Below are 15,312 nucleotides of genomic sequence, written 5' to 3' on the forward strand. Positions count from 1 at the left end.
TATGCATCTTTGAGTTGAGTGTTGTCAATCTGTCTATTAGGTTTGTCAATGGATGATGTTAGTAACTACAAATTGTGTTGTTGTTGTTGCCATAACTGTGAATTGTATGTGAATTAATGACTTGTTGTTGGCATTCACATGTGATTGGTGGTGTAGTAATAAAGCCTGTAGTTGAGCGGTGTATGGGACACAGGGCCAAAAGGTGTTATTTTCTGCGTCAGATCTTTAAGCATCCACTCCTATATAGACAGCTAGCGCCATCGTTACAGTATAATGTCACAAATTCTTCCAATTTGTACATGACATCTGTTTTTGGGTAAGTTTATTCGTTTTAACCTTTAGATGCGTGAGTTCTAAATATTTCCGACACTTCCACAAGTTATTTTTCCAAAACGGAAGCTAGGTAGCTTTAATTAGCTTCTATTACTTAGCAACCTAGCATAATATTCGTACCAATGCTACTACTTGCTAGTGTTACTTGTTAGCCTACTAATTGTAAATTTTGAAGCCATACTATAGCGTTTGTCATATAGTTTTTGTCTATCGGAAAACAGTTGGTTGGAATGTTCAGAATCACACGTGCGACGCTACGCTGTGGGGCCCTGCTTTCGAACGATCACATATGTGCGGTGCTACTCCTTTAATATCAATATGCTAATACTATGTACATAAACTACATTCCACTTTCATTTCTGTACAGATGATGCTACCACCATCACTAGCACTGTGTCCCTTGGAAATTATGGTAAAGTAATGAATGACCGTTTATAACAGTGACAATAATTGTATGAGCCATGGCAACCCTAAAGGCTATGTTTTGAAGCAAAAGCATGACTTAAAACTTTTGCATCACCAGATGCCATACCCCTAGGTGTCAACTGTGGTCTGGTGGAGGAGAACCCAGGCCCCAGGAAAACAGCTGGCAGCCAGGCAAGTGCAAATATAAGACACTCAAAAAAAATACTCAAACCATTGCCAACTCATTGTAAGGCATACCTAAGTTGTTCTGATTGTGGGGGGAAACATATTTGTCAAAACAACAAATGTTGCCATACTAATGCTTTGTATACCCCATTCAGCTGTACCATCTTGGGCAAAGACCATTCAAGGTAACATTTGTTATGTACATCAATGTTACAGCTAATCTAGAAGAACCACAGTGTATGCCAATCATGCAAACTCTTGTAAACTTGTTTTACTTGTCCTTAATTACAGACACATTACAGGTTATGCTCCGGAAGATGGAGACATTGAGGAGAACCAGAGAGAGGCTCTCCTATTCAGGCAACTACAGGGCAGACACACTGAAGAGGTGCCAGTGATGGACCTACAGGTGGCCCAAACACAGGCTGAACTCCAAGACCTTGAGGAACGCCTTAAGGTTCTGGAGTTCCAAAAGAGAGTGGTAGGTGTTTGGAGATGTCATGAACTATGGCTTATACGCAAATTGGTGCTGACAATAAGTTCATGACTTCTAGACGCTGTGATGAAGTGGAAGACGGGACTGGGAGAGAAGGCTGTAAAGCTCCTCATAGCGGAGACACTCAAACACGCCCTGGCAGCCCATTCAAAACAAGCCAGGTGAATGAATCATGATTGCAGCTTCCATATCCAACCTTTCACATGGCTATGTGACAAAAAACTAGAATCCCATAATATTTTTTTGATGATGTATATTATTATTTTAGATTTTTTATGACTTGTATAGCCCCTTTCACACGTGCAATTATGTTGATAGAACACTAACTTATTTTGTGCTTCATTGTCAGGGCCAACAGACAGGACCTGTAGCAGGGATTTTAATTCACTGTTTGGTACTTTGTTTGAAATTAAATGACAATGTTACATGGAAATGCTGCCTTGTTTATGATTAGCTTGAGTTAGGCTACACGTCACACAAACATAGTCCTCCTAAAGTTGGCTACCATGTAGCCTATTATACAAGAACAAGTAGCATTTTGGGCAAATGAGGTCTGCATATGAACCGCCCCAATATAAGCAGTAGAATTGAGAAATATAGGTTACTTAATTAACGTTGCAGTCACGGACTGGCAACGTCACAAAATTACGTTGCCACGACGTCGCGGTTACGGACTGGCAACGTGATTTTGTGACGTTGTCGTTATTTCATGGCGTCTTTCACTTCCCACGTTGCCGCAACGTCGCCAAAGACTTTGCGGCAACGAATGTTTGGTATCGAATGACGTTGCGGCAACGGAAGGGCAACGTAACTGTGTTAGCTGGGTAATGAATTATGCAATATGAGTAGGCTAAATACTTGAAAAATGTCTGTAAAAGAGAAAAACATTTTTTAAGTTCATCACACCACAGAAGAATGTGTTGTTAACTACCCATCCAAATTCGAGGTTTTGAAATCGGGAGAAAATCAGCTGTCTTCTCTGCTTGAAACTGGGGGGGCGTGTCGCCTGAAGGAGCTGATGCTCCGCCCCCTCGCTGGAAGGCGCCGCCTGTCTCAAGTACCTAAGACCCAGATAATTTATTTGTTCAATGAGTGAAACATACAGATGCATATAAATGAAGCTTGTTCCCCTGAGCTGTAACACAGGAGTAAAAATTAACATCAGAGACAGCAGACAGTGAGCTCTCCAACTAGGCTACTTCTAGCACATAGCTACCATTTCACCAAAATACCATCATTCTACACAGAGTAATATCAAGTTAGCGGTTTGCACTAACTCATAGCAGAGATACCTCTGGAAAGGTTATCTAGTATAATTATAACAAGCACACAGAACTGAGTGATGAACTGCTGGCGGCGGTGGATGGTCCAGGTGCGACCGGAGGAGGAACGGCCGGGAGGGCGATGCTCGGTACTGCTCCGCGCTGCAAGAGAAGCCGTGTGTTCGTGAAACCCATCCGTTTCTGGTCCATGTTAAAACTATCCGCTGTGAAATGGTCACTGCAGACGCGGCTGTTGGAGTTGATGCGAAGCTTTCCATCAGTGTGGCTCTTCACAAAATCAATCCACCTATTTTTCATTTCCTCATCACTATGGAAATTAAATTGCGTTGCAGCGCAGCTGAAGTTCTTGCATCCAGGTAAGATGCAGTTGCAGGTGGAGGGATACATCCTGAAGCTAGCTAGCTAGCTGATGTAGGCTACAATAACAATACAGCAGGAGTCGTAACTGAAGTGGAGTTGGAGTACCTCTACCGTTTCACCCGGTGAGAGGAGGAGCCATGCAGTGCAGTGATCTGATGTAGATCGGTAATTTTTTTGCTCCGCCTTACAAAACCTGAGCTGAAAACGGAAGAGAAACTGTTCTACGGTGTAACTCCACATTTCAGTGCAACAAAGGTTTCGCGCTTTGCACATGCTTTAAGGAACTAATTTCACACATATAATGTACTGAGAAGCAAATCATGGAATTTACTTTACAGGATCTTTAAGGGGACGGACCCACCTGCAACCGACACAAGCAAGCACACCCTACAATTTCCCCAGAAATTGTACCCTCTCTAGTTATATATATTTTTCCTCTTCTCCACGAGAGTTTGCATCATTCATTCTGGTTGGCGTCTACATGCCTCCGCAGGCTAGCGTCAACGAGGCTCAACGTGTGCTCGCCAGCCAGATACTGAGTGTGGAGCATGAAAATCCGGATTCCTTGGTTATTGTGCTAGGCGACTTTAACAAAGGCAATCTCACTCAAGAACTCCCAAAATATAGACAATTCATCAAATGCCCTACCAGAGAAGGAAACACCTTGGATCACTGCTACTCTACAATCAGCAAAGCATACCATGCGGTCCCCCGAGCAGCACTGGGTCACTCTGACCACGCCATGGTCCACCTGATTCCTGCATACAGGCAGAAGCTAAAGCGCTGTAAGCCTGCTGTGAGGACATCAAAACAGTGGACCAGTGAAGCTATGGAGGATCTGCGGGCGTATGTTCATGACTGCTACCAATAGTCTGGATGAACTCACAGAGGCTGTGACATCATACATCAGCTTCTGTGAGGACTGCTGTATACCAACACGCACCAGGGTAAGCTACAACAACGACAAACCCTGGTTTACAGCTAAACTCAGAAGGTTGAGGTCAGAGAAAGAGGCCGCGTTTAGGAGTGGGGACAAAGACAGTTTCAAGGAGTTGAAGAACAGGTTTAGCAAGGCGGTGAGGGAGGCTAAACGACGGTACTCAGAGAGACTAAAACACCAATTCTCTGCAAACGACTCTGCTTCTGTCTGGAGAGGGCTCAGGCAGATTACCAACTACAAGCCCAGAGCCCCCCACTCCACTAACGACTCCCGCCTGGCCAACGACCTGAATGAGTTCTACTGCAGATTTGAAAGACAATTGGACTGTCCTGATCTACCCCCTCCCACCCATGTGGCCTCCCCCCTCCCCCCCTCTACAGTGACGACTCTCTCCATTCAGGAGGGTGAAGTTAACAGACTTTTCAAGAGGCAGAATCCCCGCAAAGCAGCTGGGCTGGACTCTGTCTCTCCAGCCACCCTTAAGCACTGCGCTGACCAGCTGTCTCCGGTGTTTACCTACATCTTTAACACCTCACTTGAGACATGCCATGTGCCAGCCTGTCTCAAGTCCTCCACCATCATCCCTGTGCCAAAAAAGCCAAGGCCAACAGGACATAATGACTACAGACCCGTCGCCCTGACCTCTGTGGTAATTAAGTCTTTCAAGCGCCTGGTGCTGGCACACCTTAAATCCATCACAGACCCTCTACTGGACCCCCTGCAGTTTGCCTACAGAGCCAACAGGTCTGTGGACGATGCAGTTAACATGGCCCTCCACTTCACCCTACAGCACCTGGACTCCCCAGCATCCTATGCCAGGATCCTGTTTGTGGACTTCAGCTCTGCCTTCAACACCATCATCCCCGCCCTGCTTCAGGACAAGCTCTCCCAGCTGAACGTGCCTGATTCCACCTGCAGGTGGATCACAGACTTCCTGTCTGACAGGAAGCAGTGCGTTCATCATCATCCGCACTGCTGAGAAGGTGATTGTCTGCAATCTGCCTACCCTCGAGGACCTGCACACCTCGAGGACCCTGAGGCGAGCGGGGAAGATTGTGGCCGACTCCTCCCACCCTGGACACTCCCTGTTTCAGTCACTCCCCTCCAGCAGAAGGCTGCGGTCCATCAGGACCAATACCTCACGCCACAAAAACAGTTTCTTCCCTTCCGCTGTTGGCCTCTTCAACAAGGCCAAGGGACCACACTGACTCTAATGACTTCCTGCTTAAAACACACTGCTTTTTGCACTGCATTACAAAATTGTATCTTGTACATTTGTATTTTTTGTAATATTTGTATTTTTATATTGTAAATTACGGCAACTTATATTTTATTTTATTGTATATTTAATTTAATTCTAATCCCACTTAGTACTGCTAGTTTATGTACCCTTAGTATAGATAGTCCACATTTAAATTTTAGGTCCCTATATGTTTATTGTATGCACCTTCCTGCCAAAGCAAATTCCTTGTCTGTGCAAACTTTCATGGCGAATAAATCCCATTCTGATTCTGATTCTGAAAAGTCCTTGACACGATTTTTTCAAATTTGGCCCAATGTAGGTCACTCACTACTCCCAGACCGTTAATGGCCCATGTACGCCCATAGGTGGCGCTATAAACCACGCACAAAGTGTACTTGATTTCCCCAGCGTCCCATTACTCCAAAATGCCTGAAAATCTGTATACATGCCTTATTTCTCATGGTGAACAAAAAAGCCTCAAGAACCCATAAGGTCCGCCATGATAGATTTTGCTGTACTGTCCAAATTTGGTACAACCTTCAAAACCCTTCTCCTCATGAACCATAAATCCAATCAACTTGAAATTTGTTACAGATTTGTAGAATACATGTCTTTCTATAGGGTCAAATTGAATAAGGAATGCAATGCAAAATGGCTGAAAGAAATGGCTGTATTTATGTAAATGTCCACATTGCCACAATATCTTTGTGTAAATAAATTTGTGGTGGGCCGTTATCGGCGTTAACGCGCTGCGTTAACGTGAGACTCTTATCGGGCGATAAAAAAAATGTCGCCGTTAATCTATTCTCAAAGTTGGGTTGGGAGCTGGGTCTATACTACGCAAGCTATGATGACTTTCACCTTGATATTTTAGCGCGGATGTATACCTAGCCGAATTGCACTGTAGGGGGCGAGAACGAGTCTTCGAACCTGTGTGTATGCCTTGTGTATGAAATTATCACATCAAACGTAACATGCTAACATGGATGCAGTTATGAAGCCGCCTGGTTTGCTTCAGGGAAAATGTATTTTTAAGAAGCTTCCCAATGGAAACCTCGACAAGACTAAGGTTGTTTGCACCTTGTGCTATGCGGAATTAGTTTACTGTAGGAGTTCTTCCAGTCTCAAATACCACCTAAACGCAAAGTATCCCTTAGCTAATGCGGAAGATGCCGGGCCAAGCACTGATGTAGCGCAGGGGAAGAGTCGTCGTCAAACTACTATGTTTGAATGCAACCGAGGCAAGCCCGTCAGCACAGCTCTATCAGCCAAGCTAACTAATCTAATAAACAGTTAATAGACACAAGTTCATCTTATTGAACATAATTTATTTTCATCACCAATTATCATAGTAGAACAGCTTTCTCAAGCAGTTTGTGATGCATTTAGGAAACAGGAGATGAGCCCCTGGTCTAATGCGCCACCTGGCTTGAGAAACCTGTTCTCAAAGACTTACTTTTAGTCATTATTTGGGTAGCACACATATTCTGAATGCCTTCGGCGGAATTCAAATGAGCCATTTTAATCTAGATTAATCTAGATTAACGCCAAGATTGCAGTGAGATGACATAATTCTGAAGTACCATACGCAATTTCACCTTGATATGTCAAAATATTATTGAATTAAATTGCTCCACAGCACGCACAGACTCATCCTGCCCCTTGACACGCGCGACCGTGGCGAGATACACACACACCCTTTCTGGAAATTGTGGGCTGACCAAGACCCCACCCTCACTCCTTGCTCCCGTTTCATTTAGCTTCTAAATCGCAGCTCGCCGCTACGTGTATATATAATTTTTCAGCGGCCATTGTTGTTTTCAACTAGAATCGCCTGATAGCTGTGTTGGAGGCAGCCACGTTCGGTAATTAATTTAACCTATTTTTACACATTTTAAGCTAGAATCAATGATTGGGTTCGTGAAAGTACACTACTCTTGAATTATGGTGAAGGTTTGAGCACTTTTAGACCTTTAGATCGTGAGTCTGAAGTGACGGAAAACCGAACTCGAAAAGTAGCTACTGTAGCTCTAGCTTTTTTCCTCTGTATTTATAATTAGTGAATCATTTTGCATCTCGGCGAATTATTCACCAAAAAGGTAGAGGAGGGCAGCCTTTAGGAAAAAAAGCGATTCCCCACAGACCTGTCGGCTCAGAATTTTGATTTGGTTCGTGAAAGTCTTTTGAGTGAGTTCGGACGCCAGGTAGACCGCATACTTAGGCGTCAGCCATGTTTTGGTCACGTCATGTTCATAAGTCCACCATTTTACAGTTCGGTCAAAAAAGTCAAGCAGGGCAGCCTTCAAGAGATATTTATAATTAGTGAATCATTTTGCATCTCGGCGAATTATTCACCAAAAAGGTCGAGGAGGGCAGCCTTTAGGAAAAAAAGCGATTCCCCACAGACCTGTCGGCTCAGAATTTTGATTTGGTTCGTGAAAGTCTTTTGAGTGAGTTCGGACGCCAGGTAGACCGCATACTTAGGCGTCAGCCATGTTTTGGTCACGTCATGTTCATAAGTCCACCATTTTACAGTTCGGTCAAAAAAGTCAAGCAGGGCAGCCTTCAAGAGATGTGGGAATTGTGCTTTTAGCCAGATGCTCCGATTACTTTTGTGATTTGTGGAAAACTTGCAACGTTAGCCTCAGAGTCAGACTTGGCTCGCTCACTGGCAGTGTGTAAACAATTTTGTATTTCACGCAATTCTACTCAAAAAACGTCAGGGAGGACTGTGTTTTGTAGACAAGAGCCTGCTAAAGATAGCCAGTATCTTTGATTTTTCAAGGCGAGCCTATTTAATTCTTCATATGCCCTGAGAAAGTGACATACGTTAGCCAGGCTAGTTTTGCCAATTTCACTAGGTCAGGCTATTTAAAGGTCTCTTGACAGTAAGAATCACTGTTTACAGGCAAAGGTCGAGCTGGTCTTTGGTCAGATGTGTATATATTGACCAGTTTAGAGCTATATACTCTTGCCAGAGCCTGGAATCGAACCCGTGTTTTGAGTGACTTTGAATGGGTCTCTATCGGTTCAACACATTTGGATTCAAGTTCAAGTAATCATTTTGAATGATGGTTTTTCAATACCTAATAGGCTTTAAGGGGACATCCCCCTGAAGTACCCTGCAAAGTTTCACCTTGATATGTCAAAATACGACTGAATTACAGCTGTTTGAGCTTGGACCAAATCTGACAACGCTTGCCTTAGGAGAAATGGCTTATTTTATTATCCAGTTACTGAACATAGGAAAGACCAGATCTGGAAATGGCTCAATTGGATGAGATGTTGTGCTGGTAAATGAAGTGTTGTAGGTTCAAAACCAGTCAGAGGCATAGGTTTTTATTTTTTATTCTGACAAAACGGTTTCTAGTCTTCCAGTCAATCCTCCGATTGTAAAACATAGCAATGAGTGTTCATTTGAGCCCATCACAACACTCCGATCATCTGTTTAGCGAGACTGTAAACCACTGCAAAACAAGCCAGGTTCACCACAGTAGCTAGCTATTTGTAGTCTACGCATGGTAGAGATAACTCTAATGGTTTTCTCTAATGAAGTCAATTGATTGTTCAGGTGGATCCCTTGCCTGTTGCGCAAATTCATTTCAGTTACCTAAGCCAGGACACATCGCCACTGATGCTAGGCATGATTTGAAATTTTCTTCCAAACAACCTTTTTAAAGCAATACGAGTAAGCTATTCTTTACAGCAGCAACCCAGTCATCCCGTTGTCCCGTTTTTATAGGAAATGTACATATCTTGATTGTGGACAACCTTTTCTTCCCCAATCTCAACGAACAGCCGAACACAACAGGATTGACATTGTTTAAAAAAATTACCACAGTAGCCTAACTTGCTCACTTCTTATGCTTCTAAACTCGCAGAATTCCATCAAAACAATCATTTGCGCGTCTGAAGAAGGAGTTAGTCTACGAATTAAAAAGATAATTATTGAAGGAGCTTTTTTTTAATCTTTTAACATTTACATCAACAGCCTTGTTTGTGTTGTTGTGCAATACAACAAACTTCATGTCCTCAACCGTAGGTGGCACATCACCTTTTTCAACCCTAACCCATTGGAGAAACGGCTCATTTTCTGATACAAAAACTGAACAGTCAAATGTCTAAGTCTGTGAATGGCTTAGTAGGATGAGATGCAGTGCTGATGTGTGAAGGGTGGTGGGTTTTAATCCAGTCAGAGGTATAAACATTTTTTTTTATATTATTATGACAGAAATTACAGTTTCAAGTCTTCTGGTTAATCCCAGTGTAACTATCTATTATGTCAATTTTACAACATTTTGCCATTTTGAAGGAGTAATCCGCAATTGCTGCTTGCAGCTATATTTGTTGCTTGCTTTCCAACAGGTACACTCTTGCACTTTTGAGGTTCATGTTGTTTAATTGGAACTTGTTTAACTACATGCTCTTATTTGATTTTCTCAATGTATGCTTCATATTTTGGCTACCCACAATGTTTTTGGGGCAATCTCGTTGTTTATGATCATTGACCTATGCACTTTTGTAAAGCTCTCTCTTGGAAGTCACTTTGGATAAAGGCGTCTGCTTAATTAATAAATGTAACTGTAGTGGAAAATTTTGTAACGCACATTCTCACGTCTGCTCAAAAGTTTGCGTGACAGCCCGCACACTCACGTTTTTACATTTTTATACATTTACATTTAGTCATTTTAGCAGACACTCTTATCCAGAGCGACTTACAGAAGTACAGGCACGGCCGGGAATCGAACTGGCAACCTTCAGATTACTAGCCCGCTTCCCTCACCGCTCAGCCACCTGACGCCCCCATACATCACACGTGTGCGTGAAAACCAGCGTACGCAAGCTTTTCGTGCGTACGCAGCGTTTATACATGAGGCCCCTGGACTTATGTGTGCGCTTCAGTGGCTATTATAGCAAGCACAGAAGAGTGCACAGACATGGAATTCTGCGGGAACGCATCAGTTTTTGTTTACAACTGCATTGATTTTACAAGCATTGATTGGGATTTCTTTTCTACAATCATTGATTGGGATTTTCATTCTAAATGAATGCACTGACTAATAAAGTAAATAGTTAAAACCTTTTTAACTGGGGCACAGACGATTAATACTGGGGCTCGTGCCCCAGTACAAAAAGGGTCTAGCGACGCCCCTGCTATCATTCCATGTCTAAATTGTGCTCAACGTGGGAAAACAAATCTCATTAAAGAAAAGTTCAGTGCAGAAGTATGCCAGCTCAAAACCAAACACAAATTGTAGAAACATCATCAGAAATCACAAATGTATTAAATATGTTATAATAGTTTCAGTACTCACCTCAAAGACATAGCCTAGACTCTGGCAAAAGGTTTGGAGTTCTGGATAAGCTTTGTCATATAAGGCAGTTTTTTCACTGCTCATATCTGCCATCAGAAAGACATGAAAACATACAAAAACATAATTATAATTAAAAGCAACTGGTACTTGACACCAGTCTTGGTCTCGAGACTGTTTGAAGGTCTCGTCTCAGAATCTACCGCATTTTTACTCGATATCTGACTCTGGACTTTATGTCAAGACCCATCAAGACCACAACTGCGGGAATATCACAAAATTGCCAGTTTGTTGTCTAATTTATTTGTTAACATTATTGTGATTGGATGTAAACTTCCCGCTTCAAATGCAATCAATAATTGACCCATTTCAAATTTTTACTTTTAACGGTTGTCATTCCTCTCCAACACCCTTTACATGCACCCCAACAAAGTGAATGTGGGAGACAGGTGAAGCTGGAGAAGTCAGCCAAATTGTCTGTAGTTGGATTTGGTTACCTAAACCACAAGGAGTTGATCTGCAAAACAGTGTCCAATAAAAAAATATATACAGAAAGTAGGCAAAGCAAGCTAACATTAGCAATCTACCATTGTACCAAAACTCTTCAGAAATCTTTTCACCCTCATGCAAAGTGACATTCCAAAGATAAGTTTGATGTTGATGAATAATGTCGAGACAGGTCACAAAGCTATATAGCTAATGTCATCTGCATACTGCTCCCAACTTTTGAATATTAACACTTAACAATCATGGTAAGATTGTTACTTCAATATTGTGGAAAGAAAATTAACTGGTCTTGGTCTCAAACCCTCAAAGTCTTGGTTTTGTCTCGGTCTCGATACACTCTGGTGTTGGTCATGACTTGGTCTCGGTTTAGGTCAGTGGTTCTCAATTCTGGTCCTTGTGCCCCCCTGCCTTGCACGTTTTAGACGTTTCCTTCTTCCAACACACCTGATTCAAAGGAATGGGTCATTATCAAACTCAGCAGAACACAGGTGTGTTGGAGCAGGGAAACATCTAAGGGCAGATTCACACCTTACGGTCCGTTTCCTAAATCAATGCTAGGATGATACATGGTTTCAATTTTCAAATTGGTTTTGTTTCAATTATTCGTCAAGTAATTTGCTGGTAAATGGACAAATAATCCTATGTTTTCTACCTGGTGACATAGAAATTGATATCACACTGTTGAAATGATGAAGATGGGTTATGATTAATGGATTTATCAGGTTTAAAATTAAACTCTTATCCATCTTTTTAGTATATTCTATATTACTGGAAACCATATGTTAAGCTGTTGACTGATTATTTTTAATACCACAAACCGGTAGAAGATATTAAAACCAAAGTATGAAGATCTGGATAATAGGGGCTGAGGAATGCGGGAGTAGACTAGTTGTAGATATGCTTCTTTCTTCGCAAGCAAGAGGCCGAAGCTATAAATTTAGTTGCACATTTATGACCCTACGCCCAGACTCTTTTCTGCAGCTGAAAAAAAACACCTGTAATCTGAAGCCCCAGGACAAGGGACCAATTATGGATGCATAATGTATCTGTGACCATCTGAAAAGTACCAATAGAAAAATTCCAGTCTGCTCCTGGGAACACACTCGTTTGTTGGATCTTTGTCACCCTGGAGTCCAACTTTGCATCAAACTCTGATTTCCAGTGCCGTTTTTGGACTTATTCAATAATTCAGGACAAATTCAATAATTTCACCCTTCAAGACTTAGGGCCCTATCTTGCACCCAGCGCAATTGACTTTGTCAACGACGAAAGTATCATTCCTAGTTTGCACTCGACGCAAAGCGGACTTTTCCCTCCACAGACGCACGTCGGTAAATTAGGGAATGACTTCTTCCTGCGAAACTACGTTACATTGTTTTGATTTATGGCGTGTTACATTTCTTCAATGATTATAAAAAGATTTTCATGAGAAATCTCTATGTATGTGAACTTGATTTGTAACAAGTGTGACAATTTCCTCCCACGCCTGTTTAACCGAAGCTAATTTGGGTGGGTTTCTTCTCCCATCTCCATCAGAATTCACCATGTAGCCTAGAATTCTCCAGTTTATTCGCCATGTAGCCTATGTTACACAAACACGGAATTTGCTGTGGCAGGAAGGTGCAAACAATAAACATATAGTGTTGAAGGCAGAGCTGAAATCCACAAACAGGATCCTGGCAGTGCCTTGCCCAAGGACACAACGTCAGTTGGCATGACCGGGAATCGAACTGGCAACCTTCGGATTACTAGTCCGATTCCCTCACCGCTCAGCCACCTGACTGCTGACCTGTTTATTCGCCATGTATGTTATACAACAGGGGTGGGGAATCTTTTTTCTGCCAAGGGCCATTTGGATATTTATAAAATCATTCGGGGGCCGTACAGAATTATCAATTAAAAAATGTGCCTGCTATATTTGGTCAAACATTTAATTAACTCACCCCTAATGTGATGGCTGGAACTGCTTCTCTTTGGTGAGGTTTGTGATGTTAGCTGGCACGGATGCAGCCTGCTTTGACTAGGGGTGCATCGAACATTTCTTGGGGGGTATCATGATTACGGAAAGGGATTGTATTATTTTTTATATTGATACCATTTTTGAGACTGCTTATCAATCTGAGTGTTAATCAGGCGCGGAGCCATACGTTGTAAACATTCGGGGCTTAGCCCAAACCAACAACGTGTTCTGGGTTTGATTTGCTAGAAAGGAATTCCACACTCCATGCGAGCGCGCAGAGAAATGTTTTGGTACGCAACGCTGCACGCCTGCACGGTCCTCTTCCACATATTAAAATAGTGCTGCTGCCAACGAATAATGCACCTAATAATATGGTTCCTGCAGTGCCATGGCGGGCCGGACCAAATGATTTCCGGACGTTCCCCACCCCTGTTATACAAACACGGAATTTACTGTGCCGCAGGGAGGTGCAAACACTAAACATATACGAATCTTAAATTAAGTAAAGGTACAGAAGTTTAACTATTCATAAGAACTAAACAATCTAAGAATAAAACAATTTAAATATAAAATAAAATCTATATAAAAAATATAGCTGCAAGCAGCAATGGAGGGGCCAAGCAGTCCAGAGCAGGACATGGCTTCCATAGCACTTGTGCAACAATTAAGTCACAACAACCTGTTGCACTCATGCAACACACCAAGTTTGGTTGAAATATATGTTTGCGTTCAAGAGTACTGAGAGTTCAAAGTTATTTTTATGGTATAACACTGCAGGCCTCCTCTGCTCCTCATGGGAACGATGGAACCCAAGTTTGGTGACAATCGCGCAAATGGTTGCTGAGATATGCTCTTGCGCCTCGTTTGGCGGCTTCGCCACCGCTTTTGATCGTCTCTACCGAACAAACGTTTTTGAAAATTGAAAATTCATCTGATTGCTTTTGTGAAACTGGGTCTAAAGATCATCTTTGCCAAATTTGGTAAACATTGGACAAAAATTGAGGCGTGCAAAAGGTTTTTACACTTTTCCATGAAATCCAAAATGGCGGCCACGTCCGTTCGAATTTTATGAAAAGTTATTAATAGTCAGGCTTTATATCTCACAAGACATCAACAGACAAAGAAATTACTTTATTAAGGTAAACACTTCAACCGTTATTAGCCAAAACGCGTTTATGCTTCCGGCCACGCCCCCTTTTAGTCACATGACACAATTTTTGGAGGACATCCTCAGAATAAGGTTCCGAGGCGGCGTACCAAATTTAGTTTCACTGCCTCAAACAACTGCTGAGATATGACTTCACTTCCTGTTTGGCGGCTTTTCTGCTTATTTTGATTGGCTGTCACGGACAAACGGTTGTGGGTATCAAAATGCTCTACCATAACTTTTGTGCGGCTTGGTCTGAAGAGCATATCTGGTAATTTTGAAGAAGATTTGACAAAGATTGTAGGAGGAGTAGGCTTTGTGAATTGGACCAGGGGACTGTCCCCAATGAGTGTGCCAAATTTCACAACTTTCGACCAAGCGCTTCTAGGGCCTGCCATAGACACCCAGTCTTAAGAAGTATAATAATAATAATAATACTAACAATAACAATAGGTGCCTCGCAGCTTCGCTGCTGCTTGGCCCCTAATAACAATAACAATAGGTGCCTCGCAGCTTCGCTGCTTGGCCCCTAATAATAATACTAACAATAACAATAGGTGCCTCGCAGCTTCGCTGCTTGGCCCCTAAATATAGCTGCAAGCAGCGATGCGGGTTCCTCCGCAAAATGGCAAAATAATATAAACATGTACACTGCAGAAGATCGAGAGTTGGACAACAAGGGAGCAAAACTATTTCATGTTTGGCCAACAACCGGGCTGAATGGGGATTTGAACTCATGAGCATAAGGTTACAAGTCAGTCTCTCTATCCTCTCTGCTACACACCAACTGTTGAGATTGTAAGAATAGAAAGGGCAGAGTATTAGCTTTGGTCAGCTTTTGGACAAAGGTTAAGAAACGGTTGACATTTCAAGGTGAAATTGCATGAAATTGTGCATCGTATTTCAGAATGATGTCATCCTGTTGAACTAAACAGATAATCAAAATTATGACAGGCCAAAAGACTATGGCTGGATTCCAACCTACAACCTTATACTTTACAGGTCACCATCCCAGCCCTATTCTCAGTGTTGAATATTGTCATGTTCAGTTACTGTATAAAAAAGTAAGCTGTTTCTCCTGTGGTACGTGTTGTTAGATTCAGCCTAAGTTGAAACTGCTTGTACATTTCCTATAAAAAC

General features: G+C 42.3%; 1 protein-coding gene across 1 annotated transcript in view; it reads right to left on the reverse strand.

Annotated features, from left to right (window-relative positions):
* nwd1 (NACHT and WD repeat domain containing 1) overlaps window positions 1-10,645 on the reverse strand; it is a 138,409-nt gene extending 127,764 nt beyond the window's left edge. Inside the window, exon 1 of the mRNA XM_062452661.1 lies at window positions 10,562-10,645. Coding sequence (XP_062308645.1) covers window positions 10,562-10,645 — 84 coding nt within the window. The remainder of the gene's footprint in view (window positions 1-10,561) is intronic.
* Between the last annotated feature and the right edge of the window lie 4,667 nt (window positions 10,646-15,312).

This window comes from Osmerus eperlanus, chromosome 26 (assembly GCF_963692335.1).
Source record: "Osmerus eperlanus chromosome 26, fOsmEpe2.1, whole genome shotgun sequence".
NCBI lineage: Eukaryota > Metazoa > Chordata > Actinopteri > Osmeriformes > Osmeridae > Osmerus > Osmerus eperlanus.